Below are 23,670 nucleotides of genomic sequence, written 5' to 3' on the forward strand. Positions count from 1 at the left end.
TTCTTTACTGAAAGCTTGATGGCATTATTTGCTATAATCTTTAAACTGTTCAGATGTGTATTTTATTTTTGAGAAATGTGAGAGACATCTGTTAAACAGTTAATTAAATGTGTTATACAAGAGTAGCCTATCATATTTTTTAAAGAAACACTGGATTTAATAACCAAGATAGGAGGAAAACACTTAAAAATAGATCCTATTTCATTTGCAGTTTAAAAACCTTTACATTCCTCCTTCCAGAAATGCAGAAATAGTCCTACAGTTTTTCCAAGGTCAGATCACAACAAATGGTAGTTGACTGAGGAACGCTCAACTGCATTCTCTTATATCGAGGTGGAGTTGAGTTTTGATAACTAACTGGTCGTGGCATTTGCTAGCGCCAAAATTGAGTTTTTATTTTAAATCTTATTTTAAGGTTAGGTTAAGGTAGATAGGGTTAGCAGTGTGGTTAGGTAAAGAAAAACTGATTTTATGACTTTATGGCGGTGCCAGCTACTGTCCACTCTGCAGCGCTTCCTCATGAGTCATCGCAATAAATGCCAACCTGCGTATTGCACTGTCAATTGTCTTTGACAAACACTGCCATCTGCTGGATAGAAAAGTGCATGCAGCTCATTTCCTCTCCACATGGATGAAAAGTAGTCCCGCCTCCTGTGTTTTGGTGCGCCGAGGAATCACGTGACATGCCTATATTCTTGTTTTGCTCATCTCATTTCCTACACAGTCTCCGAAATTCTCAATACCGCCGTAAAAATGGTGACACCGGAGAACTTGTCCGGCGAGACAGGTGCTCAAAGGGAGCCCAAATTTGACCGGGATGCGTCCACTACGGCCGTGGACACAGCAATCGTGCTTCTCGGAGCCGGGGTGACAGCGATCACACACCCGCTGCTGTACGTCAAACTGCTAATTCAGGTAGCTAGCTAAACTTGCAAACTCAATTTATCTAACTAAATCCACATACTTCGTTTGAGTTATGAATTATTTAGCTAGCAAGCGCGAAAGCTATCACTTTGAAGTGCCACCTCATTGGGGCGTTTGAGTTTGCTTGACGCCGGTGTTGTGCCGAAAATCCTCTCCCCCTTCTACGACTTGCTTGCTAGTTGAGATTTCTGCTCTTCACTCCGTTGTCAGTTTAGCATACATTTCACTGATCTTAGTAGCAGAAAGCATTTGTCTGCAGTTTTCGGTTTGGCTATTTGTTTATGTGGCGGTTCTAGTCGCCCTGGGCGAACCCCCGCGGGACTGCGCTGTACCCCTTACCCATGTGTCCCGTACCTAAATCCTCTACTGATTTGTGTTAGTCTATGAATAAATCTCTTTGACAAAATTCGTAATCTGTCCCATATCTTATTCGACTAGTATTTTTGAAAGTGTAAGGATAATAATTCAGCCATAGTTGTTCTGAAATGTTTATTGCTTGCCAACATTTTACTCCCCCTTCTATGTTTAATATAACACACATACATGACTTATTAATTTCGGTTGCCTATCCTGACGTGAAGTTTGTTCTATAGAAAGTATTTGACTCTGATGTGTGCCACAGAAAGTATTGGACACTAGCCACAAAATTAAGAAAATTAGAAGGGGGGGGGATTTTCGGCATAACACCGGCTTGCTGGGTGTCGTAGGGCATCATCTCTCCTTTGCCTAACCTCAAATAAACCGCAATGCTCTCTCACATAAGTGTGTCTGGGGAAGATAGAAAGCAATATTTTCATATTATTTACATTAAATGTTAATGTAAATCATCATCCCTTCAAGTTCCTGTCACAATTAGATTTATTTGTTATTGTTTGTTTATTGGTATACACAATTCAGCTTTTAGCTGCCGTGTATACACAAAATAAAATGAAAAAATGAAAAAGCTATGCTAAAATACCCTGCCTGGCGACCTGCCCTCTTTTCATAACTGTACTTGTCAAGATGCCACCCCTTCTTCTAACTGCAAGTGCATGCCAAGGTCCTAACACTACAACTAGCTATACAAACAAACATATAAACGCAACATGCAACAATTGCAAAGATTTTACTGAGCTACAGTTCATATAAGGAAATCAGTCAATTGAAATCAATTCATTAAACCCTAATCCATGGATTTCACATACTGTAGAAAAAAAATGGGGCGTGGTTCAGAAATCTAGTCATTATCTGGTGTGACCACAATTTGCCTCATGCAGCGTGACACATCTCATTCGCATAGAATTGATCAGGGTGTTGATTGTGGAATGTTGTCCCAATCCTCTTCAATGGCTGTGAAGTTGCTGGATAGTGGTGGAAACTGGAACACGCTGTCATAAACATAGATCCAGAGCATCCCAAACATGTCTGGTGAGTATGCAGGCCATGGAAGAACTGGAACATTTTCAGCTTCCAGGAATTGTGTACAGATTCTTGCAACATGGGGCTGTGCATTATCATGCTGAAACATGAGGTGATGGCGGCAGATGAATGGCACGACAATGGGCCTCAGGATCTCGTCACGATATCTCTGTGCATTCAAATTGTCATTGATAAAATGCTATTTTGTTTTTTGGTCTGTAGTTGATGCCTGTTCATACCATAATCCCACTGCCACCATGGGGCACTCTGTTCACAATGTTGACATGAGCAAAACGCTCACCCACACAATTCCATACATATGGTATCTGGTTGTGAAGCCAGTTGGACATACTGCCCCCCCCCCCAAAAAAAACACCCTTGCCTTTCGTGAACTAACACTCGCACTTTACTTTTTTCCCTTCTTACTAGCACTGACTTTGCTGATGTACTTACTATGACTGAGATACTGTATGTGGTTGTCCCGCCAACCTATCTTAAGATGAATGCACTAACTGTAAGTCGCTCTGGATAAGAGCGTCTGCTAAAAATGACTAAAATGTAAATGTAGATTGGACATGAGCCCCTCACCCCAACTGTCGGAACCACCATGTTTGGGAGGAAAGTGTTGTACCTCCCTGGATTCTTCTCCTATGGTGAGTGGGTCTTAATGGCTTATCATCCTAATTCTTCGCCCTGAATGGGGAAGAAGAGGTGACAGGAATGTGACGTCTATCTGTCCACAGCACAGCACATCATAAGGGTGGATGGAAAGAGGGGACTCTTCCGAGGTCTGTCCCCTCGTATTATGTCCAGTGCCATCTCTACCATGGTCCGGAGTAAAGTCAAACAGGTAAAGGAATCCTAGACCCAGAGGAGAGGTAGTTCATACTCAGTAGTAACATATTGCAACTGCTCTCAATCGGTCTTTGAAATGCGCAACTCTGGCCACAAAAGCTTATAATCCAACCAATCATTGGCGCTTGCTAACGTACAGTCAGAGTATCCTTATCAAATGAGAGAGACAGATGTAATTAAATAATACCTTTGTGACAGAATGCTGGAAGTACTTAATTTATGTAGTTATTGAAGGCCTGACATCTTTTTTTTCTCTCCAGACCATTCCAGCAGAGGAGGTAGAGAATGTATCTGACAGAGATGACTTGAACACCTCCCTCAGGAAAGTGGTCAAAGAGGTGAGAGGTCAAAGTGCGATAGGGCACATAAAATGAATGTATCAAATGTCAGGTGGGTCTATGTAAAGCCATTTGAGTTTAGTAAATTGTGAGGAATAGTTTTGTGAATCATTCTTTTGTGAATCATATCATTCTCCCTTTCCTAAACATTCTTTAAGTATTATGATTACGATAACTGTGTGTATGTGTATATTCCTATTTAAATAAACTCATAAATAAAATAACTTGAATGGCCAGCATACCTGTAACAAGTAATTAACAAATCCACTCTTACGTTTTAGTTGATAAAGTATAACATTATGTTGAGAAATTCTTAATTTGCTGGTCTTATCTTTGTGTTTGCACTAGCTTCCAGTATAGCCTACATTGGTGATTTCTGAACGGATTAGATGTAGCAGTTTTGCATAACTATGCCCGCTGCACTGTTTGATTTCCTCTTTCTCTCAAGACCTCACATGAGATGGTCATCCAGTGCCTGTCCAGGATAGCCACTCATCCCTTCCATGGTAAGTCCTAAGGCTATTGCTGTTTTTGTCTGTTTATTTTCTCTATTTGCATTTGTATTTTAGTGGACACTGCAGATTGGCCTTATTTATTTGTTAGCTCTAAGGTTTAGTGTCCTTGTGATGTTCTGCAGATCCAGTCACTAGTGAAAGCCTACACACCCCTTGCAAAGTCTTCACATTTTGCTTCCTTAAAATTTGATCTAAAAAGGAGTATATTTGTTTTTTCCTCCTACCGATCTACACAACCTACTCCACATTTTCAAAGTGAAAGAAAAATGTCTAACTTTTGAATTTGATAATAATAATTTAAAAAAATGTGTATATATATTTGTCTTGATTGTGTATGTCTTCACGCCCAGAGTTAACACTTGGTGGAAGCACCTTTGGCAGCCATTACAGCTGTGAATAAGATTTTACCAACTTTGCACAACTCTTGCACAGCTCAAGATGAGTAAATTTGGTTGGGAATCATTGATGGACAGCAATATTCAAATATTGTCTCTGATTTTCAAGCAAATTTAAGTAATGATTGATACTGGACCACTCAATACCTCTTGGAGAGCCTTTCTAGTGTGTCTTTGGCGTTAACATTTGTGTAACTGTCTAGCTGAAAAATGAAACTATTATAGGTTAGATTTCAGAAGATTGAAGTGGGTTTTCCTCTAATCTTTTACCTGGGCTTTGCTCCTTTTATATTTATTTTGATCCTGATAAACTCCCAAGTCCACGCAGGTGACACGAATACCCATAACTTGATGCTGCCATCACAATGTTTTAAAATACAAAGGATCAACAACATTGCATTCACGCCACATTACTGGCCTGTATGACAAAGTGAAAAGATGGAAGCCTGTGTTAAAGAAATCCACTCCAAATCATCCATTCAGTTTTTTTTATTGTATTTATTTTTTATTTAACCTTTACTCAACAAGACCGTTAAAGCCAGAGTGAGTAAGTCTCAATTACATAATTTGTGATTATGAAATATCAAACTTTAGGGTAGACAAAACAAACCCAGGCAAGACGTCATAACGTGCTCTATCTGAGAGTTCTCAAGCGGCCGCTGGGCCAGCTACCCTTTGATCGGTCAGTATCAGACAACTGGTGTTCTCGTTTGCTTGTAGCCTACAAAAGTTGTATTTTTCAGCGGGACAATTACACAAATGTTAATTCCAAAGACACACCAGAATGGCTTTCCAATAGGTGTTGAGTGTTCCTGAATGGTCCAGTCCACCCCCAAAACCAAATTTACTGAGCTTGAGCAATTTTTACAAAAACAATGGATATACTGTACACTACCGGTCAAAATCAAATGTTTTTTTTGTTTAATGTTAAGGCAGCAAAATGGGAAGACTGTGTAAGGGGTGTGTAGACTTTCACTAGGCACTGTAACAATGTTTGCTCCCCTGATGTTCAGTTGTCCTGTTTTTAGTGATCTCAGTGCGCTGCATGGCCCAGTTTGTGGGGAGAGAGATCAAGTACAGGTAAGGTGTGACACATGCAGCATACCTCAGATTTTGTATGCAAATTTACAAGAAGAGTAGTTGACTCATACAGGGAGGAGGTGAGGGCTCTGGGAGTGTGGTGCCTGGAAAACAGCCTCTCGCTCAAAGTCAACAAAACAAAGGAGATGACCGTGGACTTCAGGAAACAGCAGAGGGTGCACTCCCCCTATCTACATCGGCGGGACCGCGGTGGACAAGGTGGAAAGCTTCAAGTTCCTTGGGGTACACATCACTGACAAACTGAAATGGACCACCCACACAGACAGTGTGGTGAAGAAGGCACATCAGAGCCTCTTCAACCTCAGGAGGCTAAAGAAATTGGGCTTGTCACCTAAAACCCTCAAACTTTTAAAGATGCACAATTGAAAGCATCCTGTCGGGCTGTATCACCGCCTGGTACGGCAACTGCACCAACCGCAAGGCTCTCCAGAGGGTGGTGCGGTCTGCCCAATGCATTACCGGGGGCAAACTACCTGCCCTGCAGGACACCTACAGCACCCGATGTCACAGGAAGGCCAAACAGATCAGACATCAACCATCCGAGCCACTGCATCTAACATCCAGAAGGCGAGGTGCATCAAAGCTGGGACCGAGAGACTTAAAAACAGCTTCTATCTCAAGGCATCAGACTGTTAAACAGCCATCACTAGCACATTAGAGGCTGCTGCCTATAGGAATAGACTAGAAATCACTTGCCACTTCAAGGAATGGAACACTAGTCACTTTAATGATGTTTACATATCTGGCATTACTCATCTCATATGTATATACTGTATTCTATACTATTCTACGGTATCTCATTCACTTAATGTTTACGCATCTTGCATTACTCATCTCATATGTATATATTGTTTTCTATACTATTCTACTGTATCTTAGTCCGTTCCGCTCTGACATTGCTCGTCCAAATGTATATAGTCATAATTCATTCCTACTAGATGTGTGTAATGCGTATATGTAGTGTAATTTTTTGGGGGGGGGGATATTACTGCACTGTCGGAGCTTGAAGTACAAGAATTTCACTACACCCGCAATAACATCTGGTAATCACGTGTATGTGACCAATAAAATTTGAATTGATTTGACTTACCTGAATTCATCAAACATTTGGGAAGACTGTCATTACTGCAACTTAATGATTCCACTGACATGGTGCAATGCAGAATGTTTACTTATTATGCAAAAATGCTATATTAGAGGTCTACATAGGTTGAAGTGGTAGAATTGATAGCTTAGTTGCATTAGAGGCACTCAGAGGTTTTAAACACGTAAATTATTAACACTTGGCTGAAACTTCGTCTTTATTTCCTCTGGGATTGACTCTGGAAGGGGGTTGTTCAGCTGCATAGCCAACATCTTCAAGGAGGAGGGCGTTGGGGGATTCTTTGCGTAAGTCATGCTTTTTCATACCACTTTGTAAAGTAATTTCATTTCTTAGCAGTTAGACAAGTGGGAGAAGTGAGACACATTGGAATCTTTGGAATTAACCATCATTCTCACTGACTACATGACCGCAATGTTTATGTGGGTGTCCTAGTTTGTGTAGCACTATAGCTTGAAGGACATCATTATCCTTTATGTATACTACCTCAGCAAACCAAATTCAAATCATGGTATGACTCAATATTACTGGTTTAAAACCTTTGAAATGGTTTTGGCCTGTACTATATTTATGGCCTTGTCTATTATTGGTGTGTTTGCAGGGGGGTTGTGCCCCATGTCCTGGGTGAGGTCATCTTCCTGTGGTGTTGTAACCTCCTGGCCCACTTCATCAACACCTACGCAGTGGACAACAATGTAAGCGCAGTACAGACACCTCTAAGCACTGGTCTAAGATCAGCTGTTACTAAAATAACCTCGGTTGTAAACCCCTGTGAGAAATTGTTGAAATTGTAGATACTTGACGAGGCCATAAGGGTAGGAAGAATACAATAACCTACTTGTCTTGTTACCCACTCTTGAATAACATGAAGATAATTATTAAAACATATTCTACTTCATCCTTTGTCCAGTAACGGACATGAGTTTCCATCAGATGCAATCAGGGGTTGGAACCAAATGTATTTTATAAGCTTTTTATTCTGAACAGAAACTTTTTTGTTTGTTCCGTTCCACTGTTCCGACCAGCAAAATACAGTTCTGAACCGGTTCGAACCAAAGAAAAGTACTGGTTTATATCATTCCTTTCTGTAGCTTTTAAACCTAGCTCATTAAATTACTTCACCAATCAGTGTGGATAGAGCAGGCAAACTAGTTGTTTACATGCGTGATGGACAGACAAGTGTAGCATATGGCGCAAGATGCGACTGAAATTTTTGCAGGTGGTGAGAGAGGGTTGATGAGGAGGCTTGACATGTTGTTATGGCATGCAATTATCTGAATTAGGTCCACAGAATTATACCTAGGAGGAGAGGCATCAATTAAGTAACTTTTATTGTAACTTGCTAGCTCAAGCTTGCAAGCTAGCTAAAAAGCTTGTGTGTATGCACAGTGGCACCGGAATTAAAAACGCGTCCTACCTTTTTGTAGTTAATAAATCCAACTTGAAACTTTAATCCATTCATGTCAAACTAATAAAAAAATATACCTCCCTATCTTCTGAATCACACTCGTAACGTCAGTATAGTAGCCTATGCTTCGGATGTGGGAGGGACCGGTAACCTAAACACGCGCCCACACACACAGGCAAAGATTTTCAACTGGCACTGGAATATGTTTCTGAGTGACAGAGTAAGGGGTTTGCATAGGCGCTTTGTGTTTTTTTGTGGGACTATAAAACAAATATGTCTGAAACGTAAAATAACGTTATTAACTGGTTCTCATGCTTTTAAAATAACGTTTCTGTTCCGGAACAGTATGGATCACTTTCGTTCCGTTTCTATTCCTTAAAAAATGACGTTTTCGGGTTCTGTTCCCTAATCGGTTCCATCCCCTGTCTGGATGCAATGTATTCTTTCTACTTTTTAATGATCTCAAATGGATAGGAATAGTCAAATATCATCATCATGCTATTCTGTTTAAAGTGAATGTGCACAGAGGGTGATGGTCCAGGGTTCAAGGCCTTCCTTGAATCTGTCTGAGGCAGGGTCTGGTAATCCAGTGACAATGGGGTAGAGTAGGGGTTGATACTTTTCAGCTGAACACTGGGCTGGAGGGTCTGATCAATCCAGCAATGAATGGGTAGCCAGTTGACATCTGGCCCGCTCAACACTGGTTCAAGATATAATAGCTTAGGGCAGATGCCCCAGAGTCGGGGATGATAGAAGAGATCATGACATCATGTGTTGGAATACAGTATGTTCATGACGGAGCACAGTAGAAAACCAACATGATGACGCTAAATTGGAACATTTTCTGTCCACAAAACATCCCTTGCAAAAGGTGACAACAAGAGTATGGAATACTGGATCTAGTGAGTGCATCGCATGAAATACATTTTCACTGAGTTTTTTTTGCATATTTCCAAGCTGTTTTGTGCTCAGAAAATGCCTAACACCATTATTTTATAAATGCTTCCCTCTCACACCTTTTTGCAGTTCAGCCAAGCCCCAGCAGTGAGAAGCTACACTAAGTTTGTGATGGGGGTAAGTTCAGCTGCACAACCTCTGCATGTCATTGTACTATTTTTTTATGAATGAACTGTGGCGGTGGGGCTATTTTGAGTATCTGTTTCCCTTGTTTATCACAGTTCTAAAAGCCTCCTTGTTTTGCAATGCTAATCAGATGGTGTTGCACCTATGACAGTTGTGTTCACCTTGTTGTCCCATGTTTGATCTCCCTACCTCTGTCTTCAGATTGCAGTGAGTGTGTTGACATACCCATTTATGCTGGTGGCAGACCTGATGGCAGTCAACAACTGTGGGTAAGTGATTAGTAAGGCTGGGAATCACACCTCAGTTTTTCTGTCTGTTTAAAAAAGTTGAAACGTTTTTAACTCGAGATGACCAGAGCACTCACAATACAGTGCAAAAACGTGCACGCTTCTCGTTGAAAAAATAGAGCTTTGATTGTCTGCTTAAAATATTCTGTTGTTAGGTATAATGAAGATCAAAATGCTGCTCTTGTTGAAAAGATTGGGCTGAAATGTTGATTTGGGGTGTTTATGGTCATCAAGATTAGTTGTAATGAAGCACAGTTGAGATCAAAATGATGCTCCTGTTGGGAAGTGCTTGCGATCTCATCGAAGAGAGAACTTTGTCTGGCTCTGTAAAGCCTCTTTTTCCTTTTGTTTAGTTTACTTAAGTGAATTCTCAATTTACTCTGTTTGACAGTCTGCTGTGTTATCAGACTTCTTTGCTATTCCCTTTGCCTTATTCCGCTCAGCAATTCATCATCTATCAATGGGGATTTGGCAGTTCTAACATTATGTTTCTTGATGGGCGCAGTTTCATACATGATACAGACCAACAAATATTTTCTCACATCTTCAACATAGAAGTCATTGCAAAACCTCTTGTATGATTGCTTATGCACAATTTTGTTTTTTCTAGATATGACTGTTATACTAGGATCACTACTTTGAATGGGTGTAGATACTGTTTTAGAACAGATTTCAGAAGCATTAGTAAAGATGTAATCAATACATGTGGGTGATTTTGTTCCTGTTCTGTTTGTAAATACCTTGATAGGTTGACTGATAACCGGAACCAGATTGCAGTCGTCAGTTACAGTTGAAAGCTTATTTTTGAGTGGGAAGCTTGATGACAATGAGTCAATATTTAGGTCACCCAGAAAATATACCTCTCTGTTGATATCACATAGTGCTTTCAGAGAGTATTCAGACCCCTTGACTTTTTCCACATTTTGATACATTACAGCCTTATTCTAAAATAGATTAAATTGTTTTTTCCTCTCATCTACACTCAATACCACATAATGACAAAGCAAAAACAACTTTTTAGAAAACGCATTCAGACCATTTACTAAGTACTTTGAAAAACCTTTGGTAGCGATTACAGCCTCGAGTCTTCTTGAGTATGATGCTGCAAGCTTGGCACACCTATATTTGGGGAGTTTCTTCCATTCTTCTCTGCAAATCCTCTCAAACTCTGTCCGAAGCGCTTCTGCACAGCTATTTTCAGGTCTCTCCATAGATGTTCAAGTCTGCGTTCTGGCTGGGCCACTCAAGGACACTTCATAGACTTGTCCCGAAGCCACTCCAGCATTGTCTTGGCTGTGTGCGTAGGGTCGTTGTCCGGAGCGCTCTGGAGTAGGTTTACATCTGGGATCTTCTGCTCTGTTAATCTTTCCCTCGATCCTGACTAGTCTCCCAGTCCCTGCTGCTGAAAAACATCCCCATGGCATGATGCTGCCACCACCATGCTTCACCGTAGGGATGGTGCCAGGTTTCCTCCAGACGTGACGCTAGGTTTTCAGGCCAAAGAGTTCACTCTTGGTTTCATCAGACCAGAGAATCTTGTTTCTCATGGTCTGAGAGTCCTTTAGGTGCCTTTTGCCAAAACTCCAAGCGGCCTGTAATTTTTATTTTACTGAGGAGTGGTTTCAGTCTGGCTGCTCTACCATATAGGCCTGATTGGTGGAGTGCTGCAGAGATAGTTGTCCTTGGAAGGACAGAGGAACTCTGGAGCTCTATCAGAGTAACCATCAGGTTCTTGGTCACCTTCCTGACCGAGGCCTTTCTTCCCCGATTGCTCAGTTTGGCTGGGCGGCCAGCTCTAGGAAGAGTCTTGGTGGTTCCAAACTTCTTCCATTTAAGAATAATGGAGGACACTGTGTTCTTGGGGACCTTCAATGCTGCAGACATTTTTTTGTACCCTTCCCCAGATCTGTGCCTCGAAGCAATCCTGTCTCGGACCTCTAAGGACAATTCCATCAACCTCATGCCTTGGTTTTTGCTCTGACATGCACTGTCAACTGTGGGACCTTGTATGCCTTTCCAAATCATGTCCAATCAATTGAATTGACCACAGGTGACTCCAATCAAGTTGTAAAAACATCTCAAGGATGATCAATGGAAACAGGATGCACCTGAGCTCAATTTCGAGTCTCAAAGCAAAGGGTCTGAATATCTATGTAAATAAGGGGTTTGTGTTTTTTTTAAACCCGTTTTAACTTTGTCCCTATGGGGTATTGTGTGTAGATTGATGAGGCTGTAACGTAACAAAATGTGGAAAAAGTCAAGGAATCTGAATACTTCCCTAATGCACTGTACATTATCCAACATTTCACACATATAGTCCAAATCCTAACTTTTATTGCTCTGTGGTCTATAGCAATTTCCTACAAGAATAAACTTTAGATGAGGCAGATGAACCTGTAGCATATTACTTCGACATAATCTGACATGAGATCCTCTCTGTCTAACAGGAATAAGACTCTGGACATGCATAGCAACACCTCCTATATTTGCATTTCTATTTTTCCTATATATTCTATAACCATATATAGCTACTAGTGCATAATCAAAGGAATTATCTAAGTGCTTCACAGATGGCCAGGATATGAATGTTTACTGATGTTAGTAGGTTGTCAATTTCATGAACCTTTGTTTCTCACATGCTGACCACCATCGCTCGCAAGTTGATTTTGTTCACCCACACCAGAAGCGATCAGGACACATAGGTTGAAATATCAAAACAAACTCTGAACCAATTATATTAATTTGGGGACAGGTCAAAAAGCATTAAACATTTATGGCTATTTAGTTAGCTAGCTTGCTGTTGCTAGCTAATTTGTCCTGGTATATAATAGGGCTGGGCGGTATACCGTATTTTATGATATACCAGTATTGATACAGGGACCGGTTTGGGTTTTTACTTTATTAATTTTTATAGTTTACTTTGCTACTTGAGTGATCTCTCTCCACTCTTTCTCTCCGTGACACTTTCCAACAGACCTAGCCACGCCCCCTATCACTCAAGATGCGCATTTGATGTTCCTCCCGAGACACTTGCGTTCAGTCTGCATGGTCAATGCAGCACATGCAGCAATGTTGATGACAACAATGCCTTTATCACTTTGCTTCTAAATCCACTAGCGTTCTATAATTACACTAATAGTTTGTGTTTCTTACATCCGCAAACAGCTAGTTTGTCTTTTCTCAGCAAGTTGCCCTAAATCTTGACGCTAATTGTTAACCGCTAATGCTAATAGCTAGCTAGCTAATACATGTACTGAGTAAGAGCAAATGTAGCAATCTAATACAGCCTGATAATACCAGTGATGGTGTAGACCTAAATCAGCATGTTGTTTGTGCAACAGTATCTTCTAAATCAAAGAGAAATATGCAAAGCAAGAATATGTTAGCTACATGAAGTAGCTAAGAGAGAACATGCAACGTAGCCAAAGTTTATAGGGTCCACTAGGAAACACTTTAGTTCCTATAATGTCACAATAACTCCTCCCTGGCATTTCAATTCCTTGTCATCTCAAACAACACTGTATTCAAAATGCCCACTATTATATTCTAGCTATAGAATTAGAATAGTCTCTCTATTTCCATGATTCCAACAGTTTTTGCTCTAATTCGCAAGTGAAATTGCGATTGGTTAAAAATAAATCCTAGATTATTTGCCCATATCGTACAGCCCTACATGGCAGTGTGAAAATTATCTCAATTGAGCAGTAGTGTAAAGTACTGAAAGTATTTGTACTTAAAGTACTACTTAAGTATTTTTTTTTGGTATCTTTACTATTTTTATTTTTGACAACTTTTACTTTACTGCATTCCTAAAAAGAATACTGTATTTTTTACTCAATACATTTTCCCTGACACCTAAAAGTAATCGTTACATTTTGAATGCTTAGCAGGACAGGAAAATGGTCCAATTCACGCACTTGTCAAGAGAACATCCCTGGTCATCTACTGCCTCTGATCTGGAGGACTCACTAAACACAAATGCTTTGTTTGTAAATTATCTCTGAGTGTTGGAGTGTGCTCCTGGCTATCCGTAAATTAAAAAAACAAGAAAATGGTGCCGTCTGTTTGGCTTAATATAAGGAATTAGAAATGTTTTTTTTATACTTTTGATACTTAAATACATTTGATCAATTACATTTACTTTTGATACGTAAGTATATTTAAAATCAAATACTTTTAGACTTTTACTCAAGTAGTATTTTACTGGGTGACTTTCACTTTTACTTGAGTCATTTTCTGTGAACGTATCTTTATTTTTACTGAAGTATGACAATTGGGTACTTTTTCTACCACTGCAATTGACGGTAGGATCACTCGGTACTCATAAAGCAAATGTAGAACTTTTATTATTCAAAAACTAAAAATGCCATCATACCGTAATTTTTTTTTTAAATACTGTGATATAATATTTTGGCCATATCGCCCAGCGCTAGTATATAAACATTGGGTTGTTATTTTACCTGACATGCACAAGGTCCTCTACTCCGACATGTAATCCAAATATAAAACTGTAAACATAATTTGTTTCTCGTCATCTCTCCTCCTTCCATCTTTTTCTTCTTTGGACTTTATTTGGCGGGTTGGCAACCAACTTGACAGCATTACTACAGCCGACCAGAGTGTGGACCTAAGTTCATCTTTCAGTCACCCTCAAACTGGATGGACATCAGAAATAGAGGAAGGACTAAAAACAAACCAAATACAGTGCCTTGCGAAAGTATTCGGCCCCCTTGAACTTTGCGACCTTTTGCCACATTTCAGGCTTCAAACATAAAGATATAAAACTGTATTGTTTTGTGAAAAATCAACAACAAGTGGGACACAATCATGAAGTGGAACGACATTTATTGGATATTTCAAACTTTTTTAACAAATCACAAACTGAAAAATTGGGCGTGCAAAATTATTCAGCCCCCTTAAGTTAATACTTTGTAGCGCCACCTTTTGCTGCGATTACAGCTGTAAGTCGATTGGGGTATGTCTCTATCAGTTTTGCACATCGAGAGACTGACATTTTTTCCCATTCCTCCTTGCAAACAGCTCGAGCTCAGTGAGGTTGGATGGAGAGCATTTGTGAACAGCAGTTTTCAGTTCTTTCCACAGATTCTCGATTGGATTCAGGTCTGGACTTTGACTTGGTCATTCTAACACCTGGATATGTTTATTATTGAACCATTCCATTGTAGATTTTGCTTTATGTTTTGGATCATTGTCTTGTTGGAAGACAAATCTCCGTCCCAGTCTCAGGTCTTTTGCAGACTCCATCAGGTTTTCTTCCAGAATGGTCCTGTATTTGGCTCCATCCATCTTCCCATCAATTTTAACCATCTTCCCTGTCCCTGCTGAAGAAAAGCAGGCCCAAACCATGATGCTGCCACCACCATGTTTGACAGTGGGGATGGTGTGAGCTGTGTTGCTTTTACGCCAAACATAACGTTTTGCATTGTTGCCAAAAAGTTCAATTTTGGTTTCATCTGACCAGAGCACCTTCTTCCACATGTTTGGTGTGTCTCCCAGGTGGCTTGTGGCAAACTTTAAACAACACTTTTTATGGATATCTTTAAGAAATGGCTTTCTTCTTGCCACTCTTCCATAAAGGCCAGATTTGTGCAATATACAACTGATTGTTGTCCTATGGACAGAGTCTCCCACCTCAGCTGTAGATCTCTGCAGTTCATCCAGAGTGATCATGGGCCTCTTGGCTGCATCTCTGATCAGTCTTCTCCTTGTATGAGCTGAAAGTTTAGAGGGACGGCCAGGTCTTGGTAGATTTGCAGTGGTCTGATACTCCTTCCATTTCAATATTATCGCTTGCACAGTGCTCCTTGGGATGTTTAAAGCTTGGGAAATCTTTTTGTATCCAAATCCGGCTTTAAACTTCTTCACAACAGCATCTCGGACCTGCCTGGTGTGTTCCTTGTTCTTCATGATGCTCTCTGCTCTTTTAACGGACCTCTGAGACTATCACAGTGCAGGTGCATTTATACGGAGACTTGATTACACACAGGTGGATTGTATTTATCATCATTAGTCATTTAGGTCAACATTGGATCATTCAGAGATCCTCACTGAACTTCTGGAGAGAGTTTGCTGCACTGAAAGTAAAGGGGCTGAATAATTTTGCACGCCCAATTTTTCAGTTTTTGATTTGTTAAAGAAGTTTGAAATATCCAATAAATGTCGTTCCACTTCATGATTGTGTCCCACTTGTTGTTGATTCTTCACAAAAAAATACAGTTTTATATCTTTATGTTTGAAGCCTGAAATGTGGCAAAAGGTCGCAAAGTTCAAGGGGGCCGAATACTTTCGCAAGGCACTGTATAACTATTGTAAAATAGATTGTGTCTGTAAAATGTGTATAAGAGGCTACCTTCAGTTTAAACATAAGTGTTTATTAGTTTGCTCCTCTCTAGAATTCTGAAAATGTTCTGCATACGGAGATCTGATTCTCCATGCTGATGTGCGGTGCTTGAGTCGCGGCAAGGTGCTCCAGCATTTTCTTGATTTGGTGCCTGAAATTATAGATTTTCTGGAATCGAGGAACGAGGAGTATGAACAGCTTTCAGAGGACTCATGGTTGCTTGACTTGGGGTTCCTTAAAGATTTAACAGCAAAACTGAACCAGCTCAACTGTGAGCTGAAAGGGAAATACCGAAACACCCACATGATTAGCGCAGTGAATGTATTCAAGGTCAAGCTGGGTTTGTGGACCTCCCAGCTAAGGAATTGGAGGCTGACACACTTCCCAAACCTTGAAAATGTGTCACAAAACATTGAAGACAAAAACGCCTTTCATCCTGAACAATTCTATGCCGATCTGAACAAGCTGGCATCAGAATTCGCCTGGCGATTTCAGGAGGTAAACCAGATGGAGAAAGTTGTTGCTTTTATTTCAATCCCTTTCCTTTCATTGACATTGAAGAGCTGTCAGCTAAAATGCAGGGGTTTGCTTTACCAACGGGAGCTGACATGGAGATGCTTGATTTACAAAGTGACATTGAGTTGAAAGCTAGATGGAGAGACAAGGACTTGTGAGTAGAGCGAAGTATTCACTCGTTTCATTCTGCATTCTTAAGGTGCAGATCTTCTTTGGATCCAATGATGGTTGCTGATAATGGGCCTCCATACGCAGATGTAGATATTCCATGAGAAATCGTCCATTTCCAGCTATAATAGTCATTTACAACATTAACAATGTCTGTATTTCTGATCAATTTGAGGTTATTCTAATGGACCAAAAATGTGCTTTTCTTTCAAAAACAAGGACTTTTCTAAGTGACCCCAAACTTTTGAACGATAGTGTATAACTATCTCTATAATTTGGGTACATCGGCGGGGCTGTAGTGGAGCGGGTAGAGAGTTTCAAGTTCCTTGGTGTCCACATCACCAACGAACTATCATGGTCCAAACATACCAAGACAGTCATGAAGAGGGCACGACAAAATCTTTTCCCCCTTAGGAGAAAAGATTTGGCATGGGTCCCCAGATCCTCAAAAGGTTCTACAGCTGCACCATCGAGAGCATCCTGACCGGTTGCTTCACCGCCTGGTATGGCAACTGCTCGGCATCTGACCGTAAGGCGTAAGGCCCAGTACATTACTGGGGCCAAGCTCCCTGCCATCCAGGACCTATACAATAGGCGGTGTCAGAGGAAAGCCCATAAAATTGTCAGATACTCCAGTCACCCAAGTTATAGACTGTTTTCTCTGCTACCGCATGGCAAGCGGTACCGGAGCGCCAAGTCTAGGACCAAAAGGCTCCTCAACAGCTTCTACCCTGTCGCGGATGGGTCAACTTAGCTGTGGTTTGTCACTTCTAAGCCTTAGATTTCAGTTAGCTGGTTTGTCACCTAACTTGAGGTCTCCCGAATGAAACCCATATTCACCTTTGTGTATCCGAACAATACCTATTTCTATTGCGTGGAATCTTGGAGCGAAGCACATTTAAGAACAACTCAGTTACACCTAACCTATCTGGTTCTTTATATCTCAGTGTTGATACCTTTTCCTTTTTAGATATTTAGTTAAACTTCTCCCTTTATGGTAGTCTTCTCTCCCCTTTCTATAAGCCTAGGGTACTTCTCACCCTATGAGCGTCTTCTTTCGTCCTTTGTCGATAGCCTATATACTTAGTCCAACTATTCTTGTACGAAATAATTATCTAACAGTTAATTTCTTTTTAGACCAATTCCTTCTTCATTCCCCAATGGAACCTTTTTGTTTTGTTGTCATTTATTCAATCAATTACATCAGTTTAGCAACAAAGCTTCTCAAGCAAGTACCCTTTTAACATCAACCACAGTTTTACAGAGTAATTCCTAACTTTTTCCTATATCAGTGGTACATTGTGTCTATCTGTGCATTTTTTAATATTTACCAGAAGTCAGTCGATCCTGAGGAGGGTAGATACTGTGCCCGGAGTTGATCTGGACAGGAATTTAGAATTTGGCTATGTTCCTAAGTTTGGAACTCTATCGCTTACACTGGACGACACTCAGTACGTAGTAGCTTTCGCTGTAGACTCGTATTCAGTCGACCGGCTAGAACGGTGTATTTTTATAGTTAACTACATCACTTTCCAGTGGATTAGTGATAGGTAGACACATTTATCCTAACAGGTTGTAGGTATGGTACTTTGAATAGTATAGTCAGGAAAGGACTAAGGTACTTCAACGAGCGTATAAGTATAAAACGAACTACGGTTTCCAATTGGTAACAGTGGTAGTTTTAAACAAGACAAGTAGTCTATGAGATCAGAACTCCAAGTTGTGACCCTGTTCTCTCCTTTTAGCACAGTGTATATACCCTTTCTCAGTAGTTAGACCTTGAGTACTCAGCTCTTTGTGGTCACTACTTAGGCAACTCCCTCATCAGAGTCATCCACACTTCCTCTTCGTTAGATTGTTGTGTTTCTAACAGAGGCGTCACTAACGGAAGCGGTTTCACCAAAGCCATTTTTGGTGCTATTGCGTCAACCCCAATAAGACTGCTGAACAATTAATAAAATTGTTACCGGACAATTTACATTGACCCCCGCCCCCCCTCTCTTTTGTACACTGCTGCTTCTCGTTGTTTATTATCTATGCGTAGTCACTTCACCCCTACCTACATGTACAAATTACCTCAACTAACCTATATCCCCGCACACTGACGCAGTACCGGTGCCCCCTGTATATAGCCTCGTTATTGTGCTACTTTTTATTTTAATGTTCTTGGTAAATATTTTCTTAACCAACAGTGCACTTCAAGAAGAGTTAAGGGCTTGTAAGTAAGCATTTCACAGTAAAGTCTACACTTGTATTCGGTGCATGTGACAAATTAAGTTTGATTTGATTTTAAGTTTAGTCACAATTTCTGAGCAGCCTGAATATTTTGCCACCTTTTTTGCATAATTTATTTTAACCATACGATTTTTCAATTCATCATCGATCCAAGGGGCTCTAACAGTTCTCACAGTTAGTTTCTTAACAGGTGCACACTTGTCAAGAAATTGGCAAGAATCATTTTACAAATACTCTCAGGTGCTGCATCTGGATTCTCCTCCTTATACACATCAGACCAACATAAATGTTTTACACCTTCAACAAAAGAGTCCTGAGAAAACATTTTGTATGATCTCTTAAAAAACTTTAGGCCCTGCCTTTGTTACTTTGGCTTTCCTTGTTATTGCTACACTGTTGTGGTCACCACAGCCAATGGGGAGTGATATTGCTTTGTAGCAAAGCTCTGCAGCATTTGTGAAAATATGGATATCACAGAACCAACACTATTGGTATACACTGTAGTTGGTTGAGTGATAACCTGTCATGTTACTGGCATTAGTCACAGTAAAAAGTTTCCTCTTGAGAGGTCACCAAGAAAATACATTTCTCTGTTCGCATCAGAGACCGTATCTAACATCACACACACATTCACCAGATTTTGACAGTTTGCACTTGGTGGCCTATAGCAGCGCCCTAAAAGAAGATGCTTCAGATGAGTCAGGGGAACCTGCAGCCACAGCCCTTCTACTTCATTTGTCATGAGATCCTCTGAGCTTAAACAGGAATGTCTCTGAATATATACAGCAGCCCCTCCCCTGTTGACATTCCTGTCTTTTCTTTAGATGTTATCCTTGTATTCCTACTGCTGTATCATCAAAGGTGCAGTCTAAATGAGTCTCAGAAATGGCTGATATATTCATATCTGAAATGAGCAAATTTCTAATCATGAACTTTGTTTCTGAAGCTACATATATTTATCTGAGAGAATGTAGAACCTTTCCTGGGTAGCTTATCTAAAACTGAACCTGTAATAATATTATAGGTTGTGTTTCTAATTCTATTTCTGAGGGGGTATGGGGTGCTCTCCTGTCGGCATGGGGCGGTAGTGGCGTGGGGGTATGGGGTGCTCTCCTGTCGGCATGGGGCGGTAGTGGCGGGGGTGTATGGGGTGCTCTCCTGTCGGCATGGGGCGGTAGTGGCGGGGAGGTATGGGGTGCTCTCCTGTCGGCATGGGGCGGTAGTGGCGGGGGGGTATGGGGTGCTCTCCTGTCGGCATGGGGCGGTAGTGGCGGGGGTGTATGGGGTGCTCTCCTGTCGGCATGGGGCGGTAGTGGCGAGGGGGTATGGGGTGCTCTCCTGTCGGCATGGGGCGGTAGTGGCAGGGGGGTATGGGGTGCTCTCCTGTCGGCATGGGGCGGTAGTGGCGGGGGTGTATGGGGTGCTCTCCTGTCGGCATGGGGCGGTAATGGCGGGGGGGTATGGGGTGCTCTCCTTTCGGCATGAGGGGTAGTGGTGTGAGGGGCTGCTGTCATGTAAGCATGGGAGGTAATGGGGTGTGGCGGTGCTGTCATGTCAGCATGAGGGGTAGTGAGTGGGGGCCAATGGAGTGGGGGGTTTCTGGCCTCTCTGGCCGAGTTAGTGTCTGGGTTTTAACATATAGAGTATTGGTTGGGGTTGGTAAAACTAAACCATTGCTAGAGTGGATATATTTAGCTGAACATTTTTAAATGCAGGCAATAAGAATAATAAATTGATTAGTTATCACTGTTCAATGTCTGTGTACAACATCTGTCACAAAATGTCATAGTATTATTTATTTGCTGGAGGACAAGATTACTGTACATCATACTTCATTTGTTATTACATAGGTAATTATTCAATTCCGTTTGTAAGGGTTCCAAGCATACCTGAGTCAGTGATCTCTCACTGAAGCAAGCCCAGCTTCTTTAAGTCAAGAGCACAACAACAGTAGAAAGTACCACTGATTATGCCCTTGTTATGGTCCGTTTTCTGTACTGGTGCCAGTTGAAAATAGTAAAAATGATCTGTCTCAACTTTCATATGAAGTCAATACATAGACTTGATGGGATATGGTTTCTATTGATTTGTTTGACGTCCATTAGATCAATCCTTTAGCTTGTGGGTTCAGCTTTTAATGGATCTCTGCCTTGTGTGTTCACAGCTTAGTGGCTGGTGTTCCCCCTAACTCTCCCATCTTCAAGTCCTGGGTGTGCTGTTGGGCTCACCTGAGCCATGAGGTACAGTCCACTTATGTGGATCAAATGGAACCCACTGATACTGGTTGTATTTGTGTGTGAGTATATTTTTGTTTTCTCTGGTAGCGCACGTCTGAAACCTGTCTTTTTGTGCCTCACCCACCAGGGCCATCTCTTCCGAGGATCCAGCTTCTTCTTCCGCCGCGTACCTGTGAAAGCGATGGCCTTGACTGAGGAGTGATGTCATCAACCGCCGCACAACCTGTGCCACTGTTCTCCCTCCTAACTGGTACCTCAGTGAGACCAACGTACAGCCCACCAAGTCAAACCTTCCCCTCACCTTAAACACCCTGGTGGGTACAGCAGGAGCAGCAAGATATCAATGGGCTTGGTGATCTACTGATCTTTTTTTTTGCTGAATCAAAGTTACTTACAAAATAAGTTGTTTTGTTAATTTGGTTTTTAATCTTAAGTATTAGTGTAGCCACTCAAAAGTAAGAGGTTGGAGAATTAATGTGAGCAAATCAAAATGCTATCCAATAGATGTCCTCTTGGTTGAATGCTGAGAGTATAATCTCCTTTTACTATCCCAGCCTAAAGTTGCACAATTCTTTTTTATTTTTTCAATTCAAATCTATCACTTAATTTAGCCATGTATTTATTTTTATATACAGTTTAATTAAGTTCTATGTAAGCTTTGGAATTGGATAGTTGATAACATCATCTATTGAAATATGCCAAATGTTTATTTTTCAAATGATCTTCTTCCCAGAAGCATGATAAGTGTTGTTGCATTCAAAGGGGATCCTTTGTCTCCTATCAGAAGTGCTTTAACCAAGAATTATACCTATTCAGAAACATCATAAACCCACAATAACTGGAGTACTCTCCTTTCAACCATAAGATTAATTAGACAACTGGTTTCTCGCAAATTCTTACAAATTGCAGCTCTAGTGTTTGCCTGCCATGAGGAGTATGAAACGGGAGGAATTCAGAGGGCAACCAGTGGTTTTCAGTGATGTCTAAAAACTAAGCCTGCCATCCAAAAAAGGTTTTCTCTGTGGCCATATTGACAACTGTCCTTTAATGTATAATATATCAAATAAGTGATATATCTAACTGGTGCAAAATTATGGGTATGTTTGTGTTACCAATGACAAAGAAATGCTAAATTATGTGATGACAATGGCTGAGCATATTATGCATATTACGATACATTTTGCATTCAGGCTAAGGGTGTGTGCCTGATCTTTGAACCAACCATTTCTGTTTGAGTTCCTTTTTGACTGCAGGTGAAGATCCCAATTAACCTGATAGTTTACAGTTAACCACTTGTAGTAGCATATAAATAAAAGGAATCACCTTACCTCCTCGTTAACATGATCATATTGTGTCTCCCCCTGCCCCCATGATCAGTGTTAACCACAAAATGATCTTGACCGGGTTTGGTATAGGCTGTTTTTGTCCTTATTCCAGATGTTTTTGTTGCAATGGATTGCTCTAATCATGTCTACTTGAAATAATGTGTGGAAAAAAGCTTGCAGAAGAGACCTGCTTTGCCAAGTGTGTGAGTGGGTTTATGATGTGTGCATCTTTATACCATGTAATTGAGAATATGATGCCCAGTGCTGTAATCTTTCTGTATGTTTTTTTTTCTCAAAATGTCATGAGCATTCACTCTCGTGTGTGTGTGTGTGTGTGTGTTCCAGCCAAACATTCCCTGTAAACTGTGATCTCCGAAAGAGGGAGAAGCAATGGCGAGGCAGTTGCTTTGCGACCTTGCATTTCCGATGTCTATTTTCCTGAAATAATATGAAAGCTGGCATTCTTGTCTAGTCTACAGTATCTGTGTTAGGTTTAAAAACAATCCTTTGATCTGGTTTTATATTTTAAAAAATGAAATTACATGGATGATGTGATGGTCTACAAGTAGTCATTTCTCTGTGACCAACTGGGCAGACACACACACATTTTTGTGCAAGGCAGCAGCTTGAATGAGAGGGTCAAAGAGTGGTAATTTCCTGTAAATGTATTAGCTGGGACAGACACATACTTTTTGTTCCCTGCATAGTTAATCAATCATTCATCAGCTTTTCATTAAACCCATTTGTAATATAAAATCTATCTGACCAGTTAAAATCCATTGTGCATGCCAGGAGTTGTTCTACATGTCCAGTCTGCACAAAGCAGTCTTTCTTTTACCCAGTGGGTCACAGCGGTGACCTGTCTTGCCATGAATGATGTTCAAAACCCCAAAAGAACTGGTTGTCCCTGTTCGTGAAATAACATAAACAAGGCACTCACCTTGCAACAAATCTAAAAAGGTTGTGTGTTTCTGATCCTAGCACACAAAAAAAAGTAAAATGAGCATGTTAAACTTACAATTTATAGCCAGACCAACAGAGCTCTTGCAAGGATTTAATAGAATATGGATTGAAAAGAGTTTTAGACAGTTCAAGACCCCCTGGGCAACATGTTAGCAACCTGCCAGACTGTTGGCTTAATGATGACACTAAGGTGAAATCTCTGGGCAGCTCCATCTCTAGGATTTTGTATATTTTACATGAGTAACAACTATAATATATAGTTGATACATTCTATTTATCATTTAACAATGTGTTTATCCAAGCAGTTATCCAAAATTCGTATGTATAAATTTGAAAGGGTAGAGGCACTATACTTTGTTGTTACACTGAGGTTATTCAATTGTTTATAATTTGTTTATTCCTGAATTAGGAAAAAATATATAAACTCAAATACATTGATATGAACCTATGGCAATATTG

General features: G+C 40.6%; 1 protein-coding gene across 3 annotated transcripts; it reads left to right on the forward strand.

The window, feature by feature from the left end:
* The first annotated feature begins 626 nt into the window (after window positions 1–626).
* LOC110532193 (mitochondrial carrier homolog 1) lies at window positions 627–22,800 on the forward strand. Of its 3 annotated transcripts, XM_021615880.2 has the most exons (12): window positions 632–915; window positions 2,891–2,975; window positions 3,066–3,172; window positions 3,438–3,515; window positions 3,964–4,021; window positions 5,454–5,505; window positions 6,856–6,915; window positions 7,230–7,323; window positions 9,063–9,110; window positions 9,321–9,388; window positions 20,851–20,926; window positions 21,051–22,800. In XM_021615880.2, the coding sequence occupies exons 1-12, from the start codon at window positions 754–756 to the stop codon at window positions 21,123–21,125; spliced, it is 963 nt and encodes a 320-aa protein (XP_021471555.2). In that variant the 5' UTR covers window positions 632–753; the 3' UTR covers window positions 21,126–22,800. The 3 variants fall into 3 exon arrangements, with proteins under 3 accessions (XP_036844024.1, XP_036844023.1, XP_021471555.2); XM_036988128.1 differs by lacking the exon at window positions 6,856–6,915 and having other exon boundaries at window positions 629–915; XM_036988129.1 differs by lacking the exons at window positions 2,891–2,975; window positions 3,066–3,172 and having other exon boundaries at window positions 627–915.
* The last annotated feature ends 870 nt before the right edge of the window (window positions 22,801–23,670 follow it).

The sequence above is a fragment of the Oncorhynchus mykiss genome, chromosome 9, assembly GCF_013265735.2.
Source record: "Oncorhynchus mykiss isolate Arlee chromosome 9, USDA_OmykA_1.1, whole genome shotgun sequence".
NCBI classification, from domain to species: Eukaryota; Metazoa; Chordata; class Actinopteri; order Salmoniformes; family Salmonidae; genus Oncorhynchus; species Oncorhynchus mykiss.